The sequence below is a fragment of the Rhinopithecus roxellana genome, chromosome 11, assembly GCF_007565055.1.
Source record: "Rhinopithecus roxellana isolate Shanxi Qingling chromosome 11, ASM756505v1, whole genome shotgun sequence".
Lineage (NCBI taxonomy): Eukaryota > Metazoa > Chordata > Mammalia > Primates > Cercopithecidae > Rhinopithecus > Rhinopithecus roxellana.
The window spans coordinates 114,761,512-114,784,592 of NC_044559.1; the positions used below are offsets into that span (position 1 = coordinate 114,761,512).

At 43.3% G+C, this 23,081-nt stretch overlaps 1 protein-coding gene across 2 annotated transcripts in view; it reads right to left on the reverse strand.

The window, feature by feature from the left end:
* The window catches only part of FAM171A1 (family with sequence similarity 171 member A1), a 90,338-nt gene that overhangs the window by 13,783 nt on the left and 53,474 nt on the right, over positions 1–23,081 (reverse strand). Inside the window, exon 5 of one of the 2 annotated variants that reach the window (XM_030941280.1) lies at positions 20,650–20,826. The exons of the other annotated variant lie outside the window; for it this stretch is intronic. Within the exon in view, the coding sequence (XP_030797140.1) occupies positions 20,650–20,826 (177 nt within the window). The remainder of the gene's footprint in view (positions 1–20,649; positions 20,827–23,081) is intronic. 2 annotated transcript variants of the gene reach the window in all.

Here is a 23,081-nt window from a genome sequence, read left to right on the forward strand (position 1 = left end):
TATGTCCTGCAAGATCTGATGGTATCTCCCAGCAATCACCAAGTGTGCTGCTTTCCTGCTTGGTTACCAACCAGTAATGAAATCAACTTTTATTTGCAAAGTATAAAGAAAAGTGAGTTCAAAAATTTAACAAATGGCCATCAAAAGAGAAAAGAACTCTAAAATATGAAAAAGAGCTCAAAACAATGTCTAATTTGAATATGGTCTAAGGAGTTCAGAGTTACCTGGCTTTTCCTGTCCAGCACATTTATTCTGCCTGGAAACTCCCCCATAGCAGCTAATTACCTTCTCCCCATTGGGTAAGAAGCAAACAGACCTGATATTATAAGCACTATTGATTTTGAAAAGAAAATCATACCTGAAACTCACATGTTAAGAGATGCTTAAAATCTCTTTTTAAGAAAGAGATTTAGCCAAACTACAGGAACAAAGCAGGAGTATTTATTTTTTTATTTTTTAAAGAGTCTTGATCGGTCATTCAGGCTGGAGTGCAGTGTTGCTATCTTGGCTCACTGCAACCTCTGGTTCCTGGGCTTAAGCGATCCTCCCACTTCAGCCTCCTGAGTAGCTGGGACCACAGGTATGCACCACCACATCTGGCTAATTTTTGTATTTTTTAGTAGAGATGGGGTTTCGCCATGCTGCTCAGGCTGGTGGCAAACTCCTGGGCTCAAGTGATCCTCTTGCCTCTTCCTCCCAAGGTGCTGGGGTTGCAGGCATGTGCCCCACGCCAGCCCAAGTGACTGTTCTTATGCTGAGATCTGTTAGCATGTCAGACCTCAGAACGCTGGGCAGATAAACACCCAGCCGTATAAAGGGTCAATGGACCATACAGATGACTTCCTTGGATTGACATGATTCTAAATGTGATTTCCAAGTCTGCCACTTCCTAGTCATGTGCGCTGAGGACATGCTGAGGATGACACAGAAGAGGAGCTGAATGTCCCTGTGACATCGCTGAACCACTGCTGCAATCCTAGAGCCACCTGCCTCATGTTTCTTTGTCATGTAAACACTAAATGGCCTCGTCATTTAAACGCTTGTAGCTGGGTACTCTACTTCTTGCAGCTAATGTATTCTAATGGATATATTTTTCCAGAAAGAGGCTGGAGTGAATTCTACTAGGTCTATACGCTGGGACTCAGAAAGAAATTCCACAGCCACTCAGAAATCCTATTGCCAAAAGTTCTATCAATGAAGATGTGACCGTTCGCACTATGAAATATAGCCACTTCTACTCCTACAGCTACATTTATTCGGTGAAAGATTTGGGAACATTTAGGATGGGGGGTAAGGTCACTTGTGCTGGTGCAGGCATGGGCTCGGATGGGGAAACCTGCTGTTGTTTCATTTTTCAGCTGTGGGTTCTGCCTAATCACTAGCTTTCGTGGGCTGTCATGGCTCTGGCTGAATAATTAGCATGGAGTGAGCACTAGCTCCTTTGAGGAATAATCTTCTTAAGAGGTATGCACCTCTCAGATCCATGGCAAACACTCATCATCATCATCATCATCATCACCACCACCATCATCACCATCGTCATGACCATCATCACCATCATTGTCACCCCCATCACCATCATCACCATCACCTTATCACCATCACCATCATCACCATTGTCACCCTCATCACCATCATCACCATCATCACCATCATCACCATCACCATCATCACCACTGTCACCCCCATCACTATCATTATCACCACCATCATCACCATCACCATTATCACCACTGTCACTCCCATCACCATTATCATCACCATCATCACCACTATCACCCTCATTACCATCATCACCATCACCATCATCACCACTGTCACCCCCATCACCATCATCATCACCACCATCATCACCATCACCATTATCACCACTGTCACTCCCATCACCATTATCAACATCACCATCATCACCACTATCACCCTCATTACCATCATCATCATCACCATCACCATCATCACCACTGTCACCCCCATCACCATCATCATCACCACCATCATCACCATCACCATTATCACCACTGTCACCCTCATCACCATCATCACCATCACCATCATCACCACTGTCACCCCCATCACCATCATCACCATCACCATTATCACCACTGTCACTCCCATCACCATTATCAATATCACCATCATCACCATCACCATTATCACCACTGTCACCCCATCACCATAATCATCACCACCATCATCACCATCACCATTATCACCACTGTCACGCCCATCACCATTATCAATATCACCATCATCACTATCACCATCATCACCACTGTCACCCCCATCACCATCATCATCACCACCATCATCACCGTCACCATTATCCCACTGTCACTCCCATCACCATCATCACCATCAGGCCTTTCTAGATCCCTGAACATGCTAGATTTCTCTAGAAAACAGATGACTTGCTTCCTAGGGCTTTCATCTGCATTAAGCAATAATCTCCATAAGTTTCTACCAACTGTATATATAGAATTATCAATACCTAAGTCTATGTTATTGTGTGCTTTAACAAAATCAGCACAGAATCACATTAAAATCAAATAAAAAGCCATCAGCCCTTAACCCACATTCTTCAGTATGGCAGAAACAGTGACAATTTCTACATTTATGACACTGTGGGGTAGTCCTCTTTTTTTTCCAAATTAAAGTCTATGGCTTTGAGTAGCTAGGTTTCCTTCTTTGGAATTATTTTTCCATGAAATATGTCAGGAGTAAACATTCCTTGTTAATTATATAGCAAAGTATTTGCCCGGTGGTCAATTATCTAATCATTCTTGTTGAAAGCAATCAAACTGAAGAGCAAAAGTTATGTGCAGATGGTTGGATTCTCATAGCTGTGGGCAAATACATTTCAGGGCTGGTTTAAACAAGAATAAAATTAAGGGCAACTCATTGTGACCAATGACCTTCTGTTTGAAGCATGAAATCATGAATGTGTTGAATATTAGAAATTAACACGATGACTGTATTCAGCTGCAACACATTCCCTGGGTATTTTTAGGTAGTTTTTGAGAAAGATTCTTAAATTTAAGCAACTGATTTTTTTTCCTTTAAGCTTTAGCTGAGCTGTCATAAGACTTACCGAAACAAGTTTTAGGAAAGCAGCAGTTATGGGAAACCATAAAATACTGGCAGACTTATAGAAAGCTTATTCCTTAAATAGACAGCTAGAGGCATTAGGATACATACGAGCATTAATAAAATTTAATGAGAGACTTCTGAATTTACAATAGATATAGATACATTTCCTGAAAGTAGGTCAGAATACAAGCTAATTAGCCCCATCTGGAGAGAAATTTTGTTAATTACCCACCGAGGCCAATACCCATCTTGCAATTACATGTCAGAAGGGACTGCGTGGGGAGCACACAAGGATTGCGGGTGGCACAGGCATTAGTCCCCTGCATTGGAAAAATCCTCAAAATAAAAGACAGCATAACAGATAATTTACAGAGAATAACTGGGTGTTCTCATAACAGAGAAATTACAAATCTGGAGACATGTGGTAGGACGCTTGCTAAAGAGCTTGTTGACATAGAGATCTTGCTAAGTGCAGGTTCTGATCCAGAGGTCTGGAGGAAAGCCTGAGAAGGCAGTTTTATCTTATCTTATCTTATCTTATCTTATCTTATTTTATTTATTTTATTTTATTTTATTTTATTTTATTTGAGGCAGGTTCTCTCTCTGCCACCCAGGCTGGAGTGCAGTGGTGCAATCACAGCTCACTGCAGCTTCGAACTCCTGGCTCAAGTGATCTTCCCACCTCAGCCTCCTGAGTAGCTAGGACCACAGACACATGCCACCATGCCTGGCTAAATTTTTGTTTTTTATAGAGATGGGGTCTTCCTATGTTACCTGAGCAGGTCTCAAACTCCTGAGTTCTAGCGATCTTCTCACCTTGGCTTCTCAGAACGCTGGGACTACAGGTGTGAGCCACTGTGCACAGCCCTGAGAACGAAGTTCTAACGAGCTCTGGTGATGCAGGTGCCGTTCATCAGCAGATCTCACTCCGAGTAGCAACGCCTCTCTAAATTATTTGCCCTTTTGTGGGTGTGGCAACTCTGTCAGACAGAATTGTCACAGCCACAAAATGCCCTAATGCCATCCCACCATGTGGCTGTAGTGCGTTCACTAGGTGGCTAGTGCTTGAAGCAACTTCAGAAATATTTCTGATATACTCAAGAAGGAATCTGGTCACTTGTCAGACTATAGGCCAGGGGTCAGTGCACTCAAATGCCTACAGATGGCTGGACGTGGTGGCTCATGCCGGCAATCTCAGCACTTTGGGAAGCCTAGGTGGAAGAGTCTCTTGTGCCTAGGAGTTTAAGATCAGTCCTGGCAACACAGCAAGACCACATCTCTACAAAAAATAAAAAATTAAAAAATTAGCTGGGCCGTGGTCGCAGGTGCCTATAGTCCCAGCTACTTAGGAGGTTGAGGCAGGAGGATCGCTTGAGCCCGGGGGCTCCAGGCTGCAGTGAGCCATGGTCATGCCACTACACTCTAGCCTGGGTGACAAAATGAGACCATATCAAAACAACAACAACAACAACAACGAAAATTTCAAATGACTACAGACGCCATTGTGTCCTTGCCTAGAGGGACGTGTTGCTTAGTGACCTAGTTGATTCCAAGCTTGAGACCTCTGCACTGACCATTGTTCCTGCCAGGGACGTCCTGTCCCCAAGATAAGCCACGTTAGGATTCTGGGTGTTGTTAGGATCTCAGCTCAAATGTCACTTCTCCAAAGGTTCTGACCAGCTAATGACTCTCTCCGCCATCACTCTGCTTAATTGTTTCTCTGCCATCTGAAATAAACTAGCTAATTGTCGGTCTCCTTCTTCTAGAATAACAGCTTTGTAATTATAGGGCCCTTCCCCGGCTTGTTTTGCCATTGTTTTATCCCAAGAGCCTACAACAGAGTAATGTCTGGCACAGAGAAGATGTTCAATAAATATTTGCTGACCGAAGCAACTGTTTGATTTTTTTTTTCCTAAGTGAAGCCAGGAATAGAATTTCATGGGAAATCTTCCCATTTTTTAATGTTGGCAGTAAATTCAAACACAACAAACAAATATCCTCAAACCAACCGTATGGACCAAACAAAACACATCTGGGAATGGGTGGTTGTTCTGCATTCTCAGATCAGCCCATTATTCTATTCAACCACATTAAGTCTTGGCATTGAAGTGGGAATCCACAAAAATCTGATAAACTGGGAAAGCAAGGGGATTTGGAGTCTGAAGAAATCGTATTTTGTGTCTCCCCCTTCCCTAGGACGTCCCATGAGTGTGGGAAACAGACAATTCTACTGAGCTAAAGTTCCTTTCTGATAAAGACGGGAGCCCCCCACCTCCAGGGCTTCTTTGGGAATAATGGTGTGAAATGTTGGTTTGTAGGAATACCTGTTTTTCTAATGGGTAAGCTCAGCTAAGAACGAATAGATAAAAACCTTTTTTTTTTTTTTGGGCCGGGAGCGGGGGCTCACGCCTGTAATCCCAGCACTTTGGGAAGCTGAGGCAGGTGGATCATGAGGTCAGGAGATCGAGACCATCCTGGCTAACACAGTGAAACCCTGTCTCTACTAAAAATACAAATAATTATATTGTACATAATATACAATAAGAAATATACAAAAAATTGTACATGATATACAATAAGAAAATAAGCCAATTAAAAATTGGACAAGGTCAGGCACAGTGGCTCATGCCTGTGATCCCAGCACTTTGGGAGGCCAAGGTGGGCAGATCATGAGGTCAGGAGTTTGAGTCCAGCTTGGCCAATATGGTGAAACTCCCATCTCTACTAAAAATACAAAAAGTAGCTAGGCATGGTGGTGCATGCCTGTAGTCCCAGCTACTCAGGAGGCTGAGGCAGGAGAATGGTGTGAACCCAGGAGGTAGAGCTTGCAGTGAGCCGAGATCGCGCCACTCACTCCAGCCTGGGCGACGGAGACTCCGTCTCAAAAAGAAAAAAACAAAACAAAAAAATTTTTTTTTTTTTTCATAAAGGATCTAAGTTGTGATCCTATTTGTCTTCCCCTTCAATTTAGGAAAACTTCAAACTGCATACTGGAAATGGTTGGGCTGCAAGATACAACTACATGTACACGGCATACTGCAGGGGCAAGCCAGACGCTTCTGTGGAAGCTTCTAGTGAAGTACATTCTGCACATGCTGGGTGTATTCAGGGTGGGCGTGTATGTGTGTGCGTAAAAATAATTTTAAAGGGGTGATTCAAAGGTAGTGGCAAAAAGAACCACGATGGCCTGGCGTGGTGGCTCATGCCTGTAATCCCAGCAATTTGGGAGGCCGAGGTGGGTGGATTATGAGGTCAGGAGATCAAGACCATCATGGTCAACATGGTGAAAAACCATCTCTACTAAAAATACAAAAAGCAGCTGGGCATGGTGGCATGTGCCTATAATCCCAGCTATTCGGGAGGCTGAGGCAGGAGAATGGCTTGAACCAGGGAGTCAGAGGTTGCAGCGAGCTGAGTTCATGCCACTGCACTCCAGCCTGGTGACAGAGCAAGACTGTGTCTCAAAAAAAAAAAAAAAAAGAAAAAGAAAAAAAAGGAACCACGACATTAAAAATGTGATACATGGCTGGCAGTGTACTAGGTGCTTTATGTAAATGATCACACTTAGGTCTTATACAACCTTGGAAGGGAGATTTTACAGATCTCATATTTGAGGCCAGAAGCATTAGGTCCACCGACATGAGTAATTTCCCAAGGACAGGCCCTCTCCTAACATTTACAGAACTTAAGAAGTTTCAGGCATGATGAATGCACAAAACTATATTAGAAGGGAAAACAAAAAACAAAGTGTTGATCTTCTTTTAAAAAATCATGTGTTAAGTGAGTGCTAATATAAAAGAGATTATAGCTCATACAAAAGTATAAAACCAAAACAAACTTACAAAAGAAACAAGAAACAAAGCTACAGCTTCAAAATAAATTTCAAATTAAAAACATCAACTGAACGGTGTACCTGATGACAAATTGTTACCCGTTGAGGGTAGCTGCCCAGGTTCTTGGCGTTTAGAACAAAGAATTGGACAAAACACACAAGCAAGGCAGCCAAAGCAGAGACTTATTTTAAATGAGAGTACACGCCACAGAGTGGGAGCAGGCTATAGCAAGAGGCTCAGAAGCGTTGGTTACAGAACATTCTGAGGTGTAAATATCCTATAGCAGTTTCATATTGGTTCACTCTAGTAGCCCATAAGCAGTCTATTTGGTTACGGGAGGGGAAAAGTAGGCTAGCAACCAGTCTGATTGACTGCGGGAGGTTTTTTTTTGTTTTTCTTTTGTTTTTTTTTTTTTTTTTTTTTTTTTTTTTTTGAGACGGAGTCTCGCTCTGTCACCTAGGCTGGAGTACAGTGGTGAGATCTCGGCTCACTGCAAGCTCTGCCTCCTGGGTTCATGCCATTCTCCTGCCTCAGCCTCCCGAGTAGCTGGGACTACAGGTGCCTGCCACCACACCCAGCTAATTTTCTTTCTTTCTTTCTTTCTTTGTATTTTTAGTAGAGACGGGTTTTCACCATGTTAGGATGGTCTGGATCTCCTGACCTTGTGATCTGCCTGCCTTGGCCTCCCAAAAGTGCTGGGATCACAGGCGTGAGCCACCGCGCCCGGCTGATCAGAGGGACTTTTCGTTTTTGAACTGCCAGGCAGCAACTGCCATGCACAAAAAGGAGGGGTTAAAAAGTAGCCCCTGAGCCAGGCATGGTGGCCTGTAATCTCAGCACTTTGGGAGGCCGAGGTGGGCCAGTTACCTGAGGACAGGAGTTTGAGATCAGCCTGGCCAACATGGCCAAATCCCGTCTCTACTAAAAATACAAAAATTAGTTGGGTAGGTGCCTATAATACCAGCTACTTGAGAGGCTGAGACAGGAGAATGGCTTGAACCTGGGAGGCAGAGGTTGCAGTGAGCCAAGATCGTGACACTGCACTCCACTGCACTCCAGCCTGGGCGACAGAGTGAGACTCCGTCTCAAAAAAAAAAAAAAAAATTCACACACTGCATATGGGCTCAATAATAGCAGCGATGATGATGATAAGAGTGGCAAACACATATGGAGCCTTTTCCAAGGGCCAGGCTCTGTGGTAGGCACTCTCCATTTACAACAATTCTATGAGGGAGGGGCTGGGGCTATTATGATCCCCATTTTATAGAGGAGGAAACTGAAGCCCAGAGAGGAAAAAGGACTTGCTCAAGACCACACACCGAGTCACCGGAGAAGGAACCAGCATTCAAGACCAAGCTGTCTCAGTGGCTGGGCTGCACGTGGCCTCTATTCTGTTCACGAATGCTATGAGCTGTGTCTCATTCAGTGCAATATTCACATCTATCAAAAATGTTCTACCTTTTAGTTACCCACTCAAGTGGAGGCAACTGAAACCAGGTGAGACTTAAAAGTACTGAATTCTGAAATAAAGTGGCTTTACTTTCCTAGTCCTTTTTCATCCAGGTTAATATTAGAATGAGTGTGTTAGATGCTGTCCTTAAAATCCAGGCCAGGCTGGGTGTGGTGGCTCACTACCTGTAATCCCAGCACTTCGGGAGGCTGAGGCAGGAGGATCACTTGAGGCCAGAAGTTCGAGACCATGCTGGCCAACATGGTGATACCCCCATCTCCACTAAAAATACAAAAATATGCTGGGTGTGGTGGCACATGCCTGTAGTCCCAGCTACTTGGGAGGCTGAGGCAGGAGAACTCCTTGAACCTGCGAGGCGGAGTGAGACTCTGACTTAAAAAAAAAAAATCCAGGCCAAATAGCAGCAAACTAAGAGGGCCTTGAGGCTCCTGGGTGATAGGGAAAGCCCGCAGGAAGACATGAATTTGACACGGATAATCCACAAAGTGAATACTCCGTAAGTGGTGACTAAGAATGAAGTGTAAAATAAAACCTCTACAACTCCAAGACCACAAAAGAGGCTATACTAAGCATGGGAAACCGTACTTCTACATAAAATGATACGTTAAGAGACCTGAGTCCCTAAGAATAGGGTTTTCAAACAAAAGTGCTCCCTGAACCCCATTATACTAGAACTAATGTGATGCTATTATTTTCTGAAAGTTCTCATTTTTGGGGGAGACAAACACAAAAGGCTTCATGATTCCTAAGAATGGATTGATAATACAAGATTATTTTTTGAGTTGCTAGGCAACACTGAAAAACAAATGTCGATGTTCTGAGATCACAGCTTGGTTCTTCTCCCAGGGGCAGGACCAGCGCTACCCGGCCTTCCTGCTCTCTGTCGGAGAACAGGAGCGGTACGGAGACACTGCCATGCTGAGTCCACAGTGGCACCAGATACCAACTGGCATCTCCAAGGACACACCACCACTGACTGCCTGGCTGCCAAGATCTTTGGAGAGACAAAGTTTTCACTGAACTGCCATCGCACCCAAACAAGTCCCAGGCTCTCCGTGTTCTTTGTTATCTGTGATCACTTCAATTGCTTTTTTTTTTTTTGCAGGTACATTGCCCCCTTTTCCCCCTACCAGTCTCATTAAAGTCCCATTCACCCCTAAGTGATTTTGACATCTGGGAAAGTACAGACACTTTTCCTGAGAGTTATTTCTTTATTTCTAAGCAATAGCCTTAACTCTGAATACTTCCACTGTAAAGAGGCCTATTTCCAATAACAGCTTTCTTAGGGATATGTTGATATTACCTTAGGTAAGTTGAATTCCTCCTTTGCTGAATGCCCTGAACTACTGCATCTATTCTTTTTCAAAAAATAGAAGATGATGCCTAAGGTTCTAAAATCACATCAAACATCTACTCACAGACTTGGTAGAGAAATGAACTCCCTTGTTTCATTCTAACGTTTGGGAGCACAGTGCAGTAATGTTTATTCCTATAATCCAATCACCCACCTCAGTATTCCAATCTGGGTTACTTCACCTAGACATGTGGCTTGTGATATATAGAGACAAAGATAAGCTAATATAATAATGATTTCATTGAAGACTATTTTTTAAAGAGCAGATTTAGGTTCACGGCAAAACTGAACGGAAGGTGCAGATACCCCACATACAGCCCAGACTCAATATCCCCTACCAGAGAGGTGCCTTCGCTACAATTGATGAGCCTGCATTCACACAGCATTATCACCCAAAGCTCATCATTTACATGTTTAATAATATTTTCATTTTCTTCACGTTGCAAACATAATCTTGTGCTGTAAGAACTCCCACTCTTTGCTGCCCTTCCCCCTCAACTCAATTAAAAACCCAATGAAATGGAAAAACAATCTTAGATCTGTATTTACATCACGCTCCACCTTCAAAGGTAAGTTGTCCGTGACTTAGGTAAAAGGACTAGTTAAATGAGCTCATCATAGCCGTAACATTCACTGTCTGAAGTGGAGACAAATCTACTACAGGCCAATTATGAGTGGGTATTCCTGAGAGCCTGACACAAATGCATCGTACATGGTAAGAGGCTGGTTCCGTAACCACCATTTCTATAGCAACCCACACACACTCTCATGCTGTGGAGAGGCAGTTAAAACTGGATTCTACGCTGTAGCTTCCCTCTTAGAATATGCTTTTATTTCTATCATCTCATCAGAATGAGAGTATCCAAATCCTATAATCCAGGTTGCCATTAAACAGCAGAAACTTATCAAATACAGGATCCATAAATCTTTACTTATTTATTTATTTTGCCACTTGATATCCATCACTTTAAATTCAAACCACTGACCTGGTTTGCTTGTGACCATTCCCCAGGGCAACAAGTCAGATGTCAGTCTGACAACCTGTACATCAGACAGCCATCTGCTGCCCCAGTTACAGGATAAAGAAAGGGGAGATGTCTGTAAAATAGAGCTAACATGATCATCTCTTACTGTCCAGAAAGGCTCAGCTAAGAGGTATTTACCATGTCTAACAAAACTTCCTTTGCCAGACATGGGAAGGAAAATTGCTTCTTTCAAAGGTCAAATTGGTCACTGCACAATACATATTCACTTTATTTAATTAATTATTTATTTATTTTTTGAGACAGAGTCTCACTCTGTCGCCCAAGCTGGAGTGCAATGGTGCAATGTTGGCTCACTGCAACCTCCACCTCTCAGGTTCAAGGGATCTCAGCCTCCAGAGAAGCTGGGATTACAGGCACCCACCACCACACCCAGCTCCAGCTAATTTTTGTATTTTTAGTAGAGATGGGGTTTCACTGTGTTGGCCAGGCTGGTCTCAAACTCTTGACCTCAAGTGATCTGCCCACCTTGGCCTCCCAAAGTGCTGGGATTACAGGTGTGAGCCACTGTGCCTGGCTACAAATTCATTTTATTTCCTTCCTCTCACATACATCTTGACACCCGGGACACAGAGAGCACAATTAGATCATTACATATTCTGCTGATTCTTTAAGGAAAAGAGATCCACTAAATAGACTGCTTCTTTGCTCTACAAATCACAGTATTTTAACAAAATAGCTTTAACAAAACATGCCAATGTGACAAGTCTCGATTCCAGTATGAGTGGAATATCCTTTATCCAAGATGCTTGGGACCAGAAGTGTTTTGGATTTTGGAATATTTGCATGACACTTACCCACTGAACATACTTAATCTGAAAATCCAAAATCTGAAATCCAAAATGCTCCAGTGAGCATTTCCTTTGGGCATGACCTTTGAGTATCATGATGGTCCTTAAAAAGTTTTGGATTTTGGGACATTTCAAACCTTGGATTTTTGGATTTGAGATGCTCAACTTATATATGCAAGTCGTGCTTCTTAAAAAATTTATTTTAGGCTGGGTGTGGTAGCTCATGCCTATAATCCCAGCACTTTGGGAGGCCGAGGCAGGCAGATCACTGGAGGCCAGGAGTTCAAGACCAGCCTGGTCAACATGGTGAAACCCCATCTCTACTAAAAATACAAAAATTAGCCTGGTGTGGTGGCACGTGCCTGTAGTCCCAGCTAGTTGGGAGGCCGAGGCAAGAGAATCACTTGAACCCAGGAGGCAGAGATTGCGGTGATCTGAGATCATGCTATTGTACTCCAGCCTGGGTGACAGAGCGAGACTCCATCACACACACACATATACACAAAATCATTTTTATTGAGGGTCCATATAGCAATTAGACAACTCATGCTGTTGTAACATACTAAACAAATTCAATGTTATTTGTATTCTAAGATGGTGTTAATCTAGTTGATCACCTTCTAATGAATATATAGGTTGAAATATGAAGATGCCAGTTTCAAGAATGGGAAATTATTTGTCTGTTCCAAAAGAAAAAAATTAAAAGACAACCGTGATAAATGGCAGCATCAAAAATTGATCCCACTCTCATGGGGTTTGAAAGGGAGCATCTCTAGGTCTCTCTCCTAACAGTAAACTTTCAATTTCCTGGCAGTCAAGGATTAAAGAGTGTGAGTTAGAGTTAAAACATGGATATACTGATTTAGTGTTAAAACATGATTTTGAGGCAGGGTGGTGGCTCATAGTCATTGTAATCCCAGTGACTTGGGAGGCTGAGTTGGGAGGATCACTTGAGGGCAGGAGTCTGAGACCAGTCTGGGCAACACTGCAAGACCCTGTCTCCACAAAAAAAGAAATTTACAAATTAGCTAGGCATGGTGGTGCACATCTGTCATCCCAGCTATTCAGGAAGCTGAGGTAGGAGGATCTCCTGAACCCAGGAGTTCCAGCTCCGATTGTACCATTGCACTGCAGCCTGGGTGACAGAGCAGGACCCCTTCTTTAAACAAACAAACAAACAAACAAACACACACACACACACAAACAAAAGCCACCATGTGATTGTACCATTTGAACAGAAGTCCCATTGAACCATAAAATAATTTCATCTTTCTTTACAGAGTTTGAGGTCTGGCCCTACAATGAAGGTGCTGTCACTCTGAGCATCAATTGTCAACCCTGGCAAAATACAGGGGGGCTGTCACCTAACAGGAAATATGGAAGTTATGGCTGTCTGGGCATCCAGTTTGCTCCTGTAGAGTGTGGAATACACTGGCGCTGTAATATTAGAATGGAAAGAACTTTCTTTTGGAAGGCATTTAGACAAGAGGTCACAATTTTTTTTTTTTTTTTTCTGTAAGAGGCCAGATAGTAAATATTTTTGGTTTGTGGGGATATAAGTTTCTGTTGCAATGATTCAACCCTGTGTTGTAGTGCAAAAGCACGCACAGACAATATGCCAGCAGACGGGCCTGGCAGGGTTCCAGTGAAACTTTATTTAGGGATGCTTACATATGAATTTCATATAATTTTCATGTGGCATGCGATATTCCTCTTCTTTTGATTCTTTATTTCCCCCATATTTATTGACGTACAGTTGAAACAAAAATTTTATATACTTAAGCTGTCTGACCTGATGTTTTGATACATACATCAAGCTAATTAATATATCCATCAATTTACAGTTACCATTGTTTTTTCATTTTCTTTCCCTCAGTGGTGACAACACTTTGAATCTACCCTCTTAGTAAATTTTAAGTATACAATACAGTCCTATTAACAACAGTTAGCAGGCTTTGCCTTAAGTCTCTGGAGCTTAATCATCCTGCAGAACTAAAACTTTGCACCCCTTGATCAACATTCCCCCATTTGATTTTTTTCTTCAATCATTTAAAAATGTAAAAATGATTCTTTGCTTTCAGGCCACAGTTGGCCAAACCCAACTTAGATGAAAAATTATTAATAGATTCACAAGTTGCTATCTGTGCTATTTCTGGCTGTTAAACAATTTGGAATTGGCAATTATTTTGATTTACCTCAACAACAGACAATTTGAAGTATTAAACAATTTGAGGTGATTGATTACCGTAATCATAAATAGCAACTAATTATTAAATTGTTTTATGTGCTTAAGATGTGTTGGCACATTCCCCATTTTTTTCCTGATCTAATACCATCTTTAGAATTTTTTATTTAACTAAAATATTTTAATTTCTACTTAATATTATAATTAAATGTAATAGCAACAAAAGTCTTAGGAAATATGCAGGCTTCTATTGAGTTTAATAAGTGAAAAAACATATGGTTTCTTTGAAATGTCCATCTTATCTTAAAGTTTTCAGAAAACATATTTTAATTCATTTGGTTATTTTTGAATGACTATCCACAAATGTTGGCTTTTTTCTGCATACATGCAATCTGTTACAACCAAGAATTTGGCAGTTACATTTTTCACATAAATGCTAAGTTAAAAAGGCCATTTAGGCCGGGCACGTTGGCTCACGCCTACAATCCCAGCCCTTTGGGAGGCTGAAATGGATCACTTGAGGCCAGGAATTTGAGACCAGCCTGGGCAACATGGTGAGAACTTGTCTTTATAGAAAATAAATAATAAAAAAATTAGCCAGGTGTGGTGGTGTGTGCCTGCAGTCCCAGGTACTCAGGGGGCTGGGGTCGGAGGATTGCTTTAGCCTGAGAGGTCGAGGCTGCAGTGATCTGTGACTGGACCACTGCACTCCAGTTTGGCTGACAGTGTAAGACTCCGTCTCAAAAAAAAAAAAAAAAAGGGGGGAAATAGGTCGACTACACAATGAAGATTCCCAATGTACCGTCATGGGTAGTTTTTCGAGAGAGGAAACAGAGAATGGGCTAACTTCTACTTCAGAGGCTTCCTAACAATGCACACACCTCTGTCTTCACCAATTTCTGTATTGTATTCATTTCCTATTGCTGCTATAAAAAATTACCACAAGTATAGCGTCTTAAAACAGCACAGAATGACTTTCTTATATTCCTGGAGGTCAGAGGTCCAAAACCAGTTTCTCTGGTTTCAAGTCAAGGAGTCCGCAGAGCCGGTTCCTCCTGGAGGCTCAGAAGGGAGAATCCCTTCCTTGCTGATTTTGGCTTCCAGTGGCTGCCTGTATTCCTTGGCTTGGGTCCCCTTCCCGCATTTCCAAAGTTCATGGCTCCGGCCTGCGCTCCCATCATCACTCTGCTGTCTCCTCCTCTGATTCTGGCTCCTCTTGCATCCTACTCATAAGAGCCCTTGTGATGGCCGTGGGCCCAACCAGAAAGTCAATGAGAATCCCCCCATCTCCAGATTCTTCGTCACTTCCACCAAGTCCCTTGACCATATAAGGTAATATCCACAGGGCCCAGAGATGAGGATGCAGAGATCTTTCCATCTGCCATGGACATCAAAAACTTCTTTAAGTAAGTTTGTTGTTTGTGAACTGTATATAAAGTCCACCAAGGAAAGCAAGGATGCTGCTTTTATACACCTGTGCCATATCGTTACAGTGCACATGACCCACACAGGAATCCCTAGGGACGGCTTCCTTATATTAGGAGCCCTAGCCTCCACATTCAAATACACTCATTAAAAAAGAGAAGGCAAAAATGAGGAGAAAATAAACAGCAGGGATGGAGGCTCCAAGATTAAAAAAAAAATCCAATAGAATGGTCCTTCCTCTAAACAAGAGCTTAAAGCATCATCCTTCTATAACGTGTACGTATACTTATATACATAAAGGTAACTTCTATGTATACAGTCAACTTAAGTACAGATGCTATATCAAAGTATCTTAAATTGCCTTTTAAAGATATCTAAATTGGTTAGACATGGCAGCTCATGCCTGTCATCCCAGGACTGAGGGAAGCAGAGGCGAGTGGATCACTTGAGCCCAGGAGTTCGAGACCAGCCTAGGCAACATAGTGAAACCCCATCTCTACTAAAAAAATACAAAAATTAGCCCAGGGTGGTGGTGGGAGCCTGTAATCCCAACTACTTGGGAGGCTGAAGCACTAGAATTGCTTGAACCTGGGAGGTGGAGGTTGTAGTGAGCTGAGATCTTGCCCACACACGCCAGCTTGGACGACACAGTGAGACTCCATCTCAAAAAATCCCCCAAAATTAGCTGGGCATGGTGACCACCCTTGTAGTCCCAGCTATTCAGGGAGCTGAGGTGGGAGTATTGCTTCAGCTCTTGAGATCGAGACTGTAGTGAGCTATGATCACACCACTGCACTCTAGCCTGGGTGACAGAGGGAGACCTTGTCTCTGAAAAACAAAAGAAAGCAAAAAAACCCTAAAATTATCCTCATGTGATTCAACCATTCAACAGACATTTTAGTTGGGTACCCTAGCATTATGCCAGAAACTGTTCTTGATCACAAGCATTCAAAGATAAATAGACTTGGCGAGGGCACAAGGAGTGACTGGTACCCGTGTAATCTTTGTGAGGGCACAAGGAGTAACTGGTACCGTGTAGACTTGGCGAGGGCGCAGGGAGTAACTGGTACCGGCACAGACTCGGTGAGGGCGCAGGGAGTAACTGCCACCCACATACCATGCCGTTCAAGCTGCTAGGACCACTGCAACCTGCACAACGTGCTCAGGATGAGGCCGGGGAGGGGACCGGAAAGGATCGGCTGTGCTTGTGAAAGTGACAAGCTGTCATTTACTTTTGTGATGACTAATTTTGTCTGACAACATGGCTAGGCCACAGTCCCCAGAAATGTGGCCAAATATGTCCGGATGTTACTAGGGAGATACTTGGTTTAGAAGAGATAAACTTTCCAACCAGTTGACTTTGCTTTTTTTTTTCTTTACTTTTTTTTTTTTGAGATGGTGTCTCACTCTGTTGTCCAAGCTGGAGTGCGGGGACGCGATCTCGGCCCACCTTAACCTCCTCATCCCGGCTTTAAGTGATTCTTCTGCCTCAGCCTCTGGAGTAGCTGGGATTATAGGCATGCACCAGCACACCCAGCTAATCTTTTGTATTTTTAGTATAGATGGGGTTTTACCATATTGGCTAGGCTGGTCTCAAACTCTTGACCTCACGTGATCTGCCTGCCTTGGCCTCCCAAAGTGCTGGTATTACAGGCATGAGCCACAGTGCCCAGCCCAATCAGTTGACTTTGAGTGAAGCAGATCATGCTCCACAGTGAGGGAGGGCCTCATCTCAGCGTACCTGCCAGCCTACCTTGCAATTTTGGACTTGCCAGCCTTCCCAATTGTGAGCCAAATCCTTAAAATCAATCTCTCTCTCCAAATATATATATATCTCCTATTGGCTCTGTTTCTTTAGAGAATCCTAATACACTCATTGTAACAACAGTGGGGACTATTATAATTGCCATTTCACAGTGGAAGAAACTAGACCAGAAAGGTTAAGGAACTTGGCCAGGGCCACAGAGCCAGTGGGTGGCAGAGCTGGCATTCCACACCACTGTGCCCCCCAGATTCCCTGCTCTCACCCACACTCTCCACTGCTTCTCAGTGCATTGACCTGGGTGTGCTTGAGCGCCCCCTGGGAGGGCTAATGGGGACAGGCAGAATATACAAGGGGGTGTATATTCCTAGCTCTTACAAATGCAAATAGAGGTAAGTAATTTGCCCAACGTGGGACTCAGTTTTATAAGCAGCAGAACCCAGGTTTTCAGGAAACAAAACACAAGCTCTTCCCATTCTCTTGCCCCCTTTCTCTGTGTTTTTCTTTATCCATTTTCTTCCTCCCTTTAGAATTCTGACATTCTTCAGAGACTCTTGGTCACACATTCCTCAGGCTACTCCCTCCTGGAGGCCCAGTGTACCTCAGGTCCCCACCATGACCTTGATGCCCCCCAAATTATCAGGCTCGCAGAGAACACACACCATCAATAAAGGGCCCATCTCATTTGGTGCAGGATGTGTGAACAGACAGCATCACAATCCACTTAACAATGTCAAGCTTACTATGGCTGATAAAATCAATGCATTCCACACAAATAATTACAGAGTCTCTATTAATTATTTGGAAAGTAAAAATAAGACCAAACAAAAATTCCCTCCAAAAGCCCAAAAGACGTTTCTTTTCAAATATAATTCCTAGAACTCTGTTTTAACTGATTGAAGGAATTAGGTATTTTTGAAAATATACTGACATCAAAAATCTCCCAATTATCTTCATGCATGGTCTAACAGTTTTAAATTCTGAACTGGGTTATTTGAAAACTGATATTTTCTTTTTTTGAGACAGAGTCTTGCTCTGTCACCCAGGCTGGAGTGCAGTGATGCGATCTCGGCTCATTGCAACCTTTGCCTCCCAGGTTCAAGGGATCCTCTACCTCAGCCTCCCAAGTAGCTGGGACTTTGGGCACGCACCACCACATCTGGCTAATTTTTTTGTATTTTTAGTAGAGATGGGGTCTCACCATGTTGGCCAGGATGGTCTCAAACTCCTGACCTCAAGTGATCTGCCTGCCTTGCCTCCCAAAGTGCTGGGATTACAGGTGTGAGCCACCATGCCCGGCAGAAAATTGATATTTTCAAGCTTGACTTTCAGGGCACTAGGAAGCAAAGGAGGATAAGAGCCCCCATGCTGCCAAGACCCTCGGCCCAAGCACATGCTCCTGGGCTGGTATCATAAGTGGAAACCAATACAACTGTCTGGAGGGAAATTTGGAAATACGTTTTAAAAGTTTTAGAATTTTGTACATTTTGTAACTCAGCAATTCTTCTAAAAAGTCATCCTAAGGAAATAATCAAAGCTGTGCATGAAGATTTAGCTACAAAGATATTTTCTACAACAGTGGTTAGAATAATAACTTTTTTTTTCTTTTTTTCTTTTAGATGGAGTTTTGGTCTTGTTGCCCACGCTGGAGTGCAATGGCACAATCTTCGCTCACCGCAACCTCCGCCTCCCGGGTTCAAGCGATTTTCCTGCCTCAGCCTCCCAAGTAGCTGGGACTACAGGCATGAGCCACCACGCCCGGCCAATTTTTGTATTTTCAGTAGAGATGGGGTTTCACCATCTTGGTCAGGCTGGTCTCAAACTCCTGACCTCATGATCCACCCACATCGGCCTCCCAAAGTGCTGGGATTACAGGTGTGAGTCACCGCGCCCGGCCAATAACATTTTTTCTAATTGCAGGGGATTGATGAACCAAAGTGAAGTATGATATATCCATAGGATGGAATACTATGGACTTACAAAAATTGATATGGCAGAATAATGATGCTATGGAAAGATGTTCATGCTGTACAATTGTATTTTTATATATGTATTATTGAGCGAGCGAGCGAGTGAGTGAGTGGTCTCGCTCTGTTGCTGAGGAGGTGCAGTGGCCTGATCATAGCATCACGACTCACTGTGACTTTGAATTCCTGGGCTCAGGCAATCCTCCTGCCTCAGCCTCCCAAAGTGTTGGAATTTCAGGTGGGAGCCACTGCATCCAAACAGTACCCAGCACATGATCTCATTTCTGCTAAATATGCTTTGTAGAAGGCAACCTCTCAGACAGCCAGCCCCAAGTGACCCCTACTTCCTAGTATTCATCCCCCTGTATAGTCTACTCTCAGTGCTGGTCTATACCACTGTGGGTCTGTGTGACCAACAGCCTATGGAAAGAAATGATGGTATGCTGCTTTTGAGATTAGGTTACAAAAGACTATGACCTCATTCTGGGCACTTGGCCTTTTAAATGACTATATCTGTATATATGTATGTATGTATGTATGTATGTATGTATGTATGTATGTATTTATTTATTTTTGAGACAGAGTCTTGCTCTGTAACCCAGGCTGGAGTGAAGTGGTGTGATCTTGGCTCACTGTAGCCTCCGCCTCCTGGGTTCAATTGATTCTTCTGCCTCAGCCTCCCTCCTGAGAAGCTGGGATTACAGGTACCCGCTGCCACGCCTGGCTCCGCAGCATTTTATATTTTTAGTAGAGATGGGGTTTTGCCATGTTGGCCAGGCTGGTCTTAGACTCCTGGCCTCAAGTGATCCACCCGCCTCAGTCTCCCAAAGTGCTGGGATTACAGGTGTGATCCACCACACCCAGCCTACTATATCATTTTTATTTACTCTTGGATCATTTGCTCAGGGGAAAGCAAACTGCCATGTAGTCAGCAGCTCTATGGAGGGGCTCGCGTGGTAAGGAGGTAAGGCCTCTGGTCAACAGCCGGCAAGGAAGTGAGGCCTGCCTTCAGCCGCTGAGTCACACTCACTAGTCCCAGCTGAACCTTGCTGGAGATGACCACAGCCTTGAGTCACAGCTTGACAGCTGCCTTGTAAGAGACTCTGAGCCCTACCACCCAGCTCAGCAGTACCTGGATTCCTGACCCCCAGGAACTCTGAGATACTGGAGCTCACTGTTGTTTTAAGTGGCTAACTTTTAGGGTGGTATGTGACATAGCAGTTGATAACTAATACCTACGTGCACTGTGAAAGCCCTAGAAGGACAGAATTCAAGGTATATTAGTGGTTTTCTCTAGGTGGTAAGACTTATGGGTACTTTTTATTTTCTTTGTTTTGTACAGTTTTGGCAAATGTTTGTCCTTTTTCAGAAACCAGGAAAAAAAAAATACCACATATGACCAAGAGCAACCATATGACCTTCTGATGAATAAAAGGATGAAGATTAGGAGAGCCAGTTTTAGCTCTAATAACGTTTACAGATTCTTTACGAGTAAATTAGGTTAAATGTGCAAAACAAAAACAAATAAGAAAACAAACAAAAAATTAGTTCCCGAGAGAGGGCCTGAATGGCAAGGGAAGGGTGCCGTCCACATGAGAACACACAATGCAATGTGAGCAGCAGCATTCACTGACTTCAAGGAAAGGAGACTTCCATGAGCTTCTTAGAAGGAAAACCAAACAGTAACGAAGCCATCTGGTAGCCGATCGTCGGCACAGAACTCTTGCTTACCCAGCTTCTGGTCAAACCGCCACGCCGCGACATAGGCATTGTGCCTCAGGTTGCTCTGCGTGGCCAGGGGCACAGTGACATAGATGGGACCATCCACCAGCACCGGCGTTCCATTACTGCTCAGCAAGTGGACACTGACGGCTGTGACTGGGGTCAGGTCATGCCTGGTGCTGTTTCCTAGAAGGAAGAGGCATTTTCCATCATTTGCATGCAAAGTACCCACGTGGGCTGTGGAAACCTTTGCAAAAAAATAGTCGCAGCTACCACTGACCGAGTACAGCACCACCTATGTGTCAGGGACCGCATTAAGCACTTTACATACATAATCCTCACCACAACCCAGTTAGGCAGGTAAAGTCATCACTTTACACATAAAGAAACAGGCTCAGAGAGAGTAGTAATGGTAGGTGGCCTAAGGGCATACACTCAGTAGGGGTTGAGCTGGAAACTAGGCTCAGGTTTGTTTGTTTGTTGTTTTTGAGATGAAGTCTCGTTCTGTCGCCCAGGCTGGAGTGTAATGGCACAATCTCAACTCACTGTAACCTCCACCTCCTGGGTTCAAGCGATCCTCCTGCCTCAGCTTCCCAAGTAGCTGGGATTACAGGCGTCTGCCACCCTGACGGATAATTTTTTTATTTTTAGTAAAGATGGGGTTTTGCCATATTGACCAGGCTGGTCTTGAACTCCTGACCTCAGGTGATCCGCCCGCCTTGGCAATCACAGGCCTATGCTGGGATTACAGACGTGACCCACTGTGCCTGGCCAGGTTTGCTATTTTTCATTACTGTGTTTTGCTTTCAAAAATGATCTCAAAAGACAAGGTTTTTTCTGTAACCTGAGACAAAGGTGTAGGTGGAAATCGCCTGGAAGTAACTTTTACACAAAGCGAGCCCCAGGCACATGTTAATTACTTGGCAGATAACCTCAATAAAACCAAATGTTTTAGAGTAGAGGCTGCTTTTTTTTAATATAGCAAATTTCTTCAAAGATTCCTTCAAAAATACTAACTTCTGCTAAAAAGTATGCTACTGAGGACTGGACTTGAAATATTTATGAGTTATTTTAGTTGCCATTGTTATTTTGGTCTGTTTAAAAGGACCTCAATACACCAATTATTCTCCATTAAAGGCCTTTGGTCCAGGCCAAAGCATTAATGACTGCCTACAGATAAATGAGAGAATGCTTATGAGACTGATATATTTATGCACTCAAGCAATCCATTTTACATTTTCCTCTAGTGAAATACAATATCCCACAAAATATGTTCTGTCATAATTTTACATCTTTCTTTGAGCAGAATAACAAAAGACACAGTGATAAAAAAAATTAAGCTGCATTAGAATACAATTATAGGACTTTTTATTCAGTTACTTATATACTTACCTATCTACCAACCTGAGCTAATGTAAACCTCCAATCTGGTCTACATTTAAACATTTAAAGCAAACCTAGTGAATTTTAGAGTCTCAGCAACAAATTACAGCTAAATCCTTCATACAGCAATTTCTACACAGCTAATGCCACTCTACCTTTTATCATTCATACCCATCTCTGTTTTTTAATGAAGGCAAAGGTGTGGGAATGGAGATTTCATGGAAAGATCCAAGTTGGAATCAGAGATCCAAGTTTTGAAATCTTTTAGTCTGGTTATGTCATTTTACGGTAAAAAAACCACCAACAAAACTCAGAATTTACCATGTTTGTGGTCCAAAGATTTTGTGTCTTGAAACATAAATGTGCCAGAGGCTCAAAGTTGATACAGAAGCAAAGCCAGGTCTACAGTTTACCACTCTAGGTTCTGTTAGACCCTCTTGAGAAGATGGAACTTACAACTACAGAAACGCTGGCCAGGCGCGGTGGCGCATGACTGTAACCCTGGCACTTTGGGAGGCCGAGGCGGGTTGCTTGAGCCCAGGAGTTCAAGAACAGCTTGGGCAACATAGTGAAACCCTGTTTCTACAAAAAAATACAAAAAATTAGCTGGGCATGGTGGTGCATGCCTACAGTTCCAGCTACTGAGGAGGCTGAAGTGGGAAGATCACTTAAGCCTGGGAAGTGAAGGCTGCAGTGAGCTATGATCACACCACTGCAATCCAGCCTCGGTGACAGAGTGAGACCCTGTCTCAAAACAAAACAAAACCACACACAAAAAAAGAGAAACTACAGAGAGATTAAATAACTTACTAGACAGTATAAACAACTGAGAGAAAATGTTTTCCATCAGGGAGTGCTGTTTTCTTTCATCAAACTCTAGGCAGGATGCCCAAGTAGGCAGGTAGCAGGTAGCAGGTAGCAGGTAGCAGGTAGGTAGAGGAGAAAAGCCCTAGAAATGGTGTCACCCTTCTCCTCCCTCGTCACCTTTCAACTATCCCTTCCTGCACATTCCCAGTTCAGGAAGAAGGAGTCCCAGTACCAGATCTGCCACTCACTGC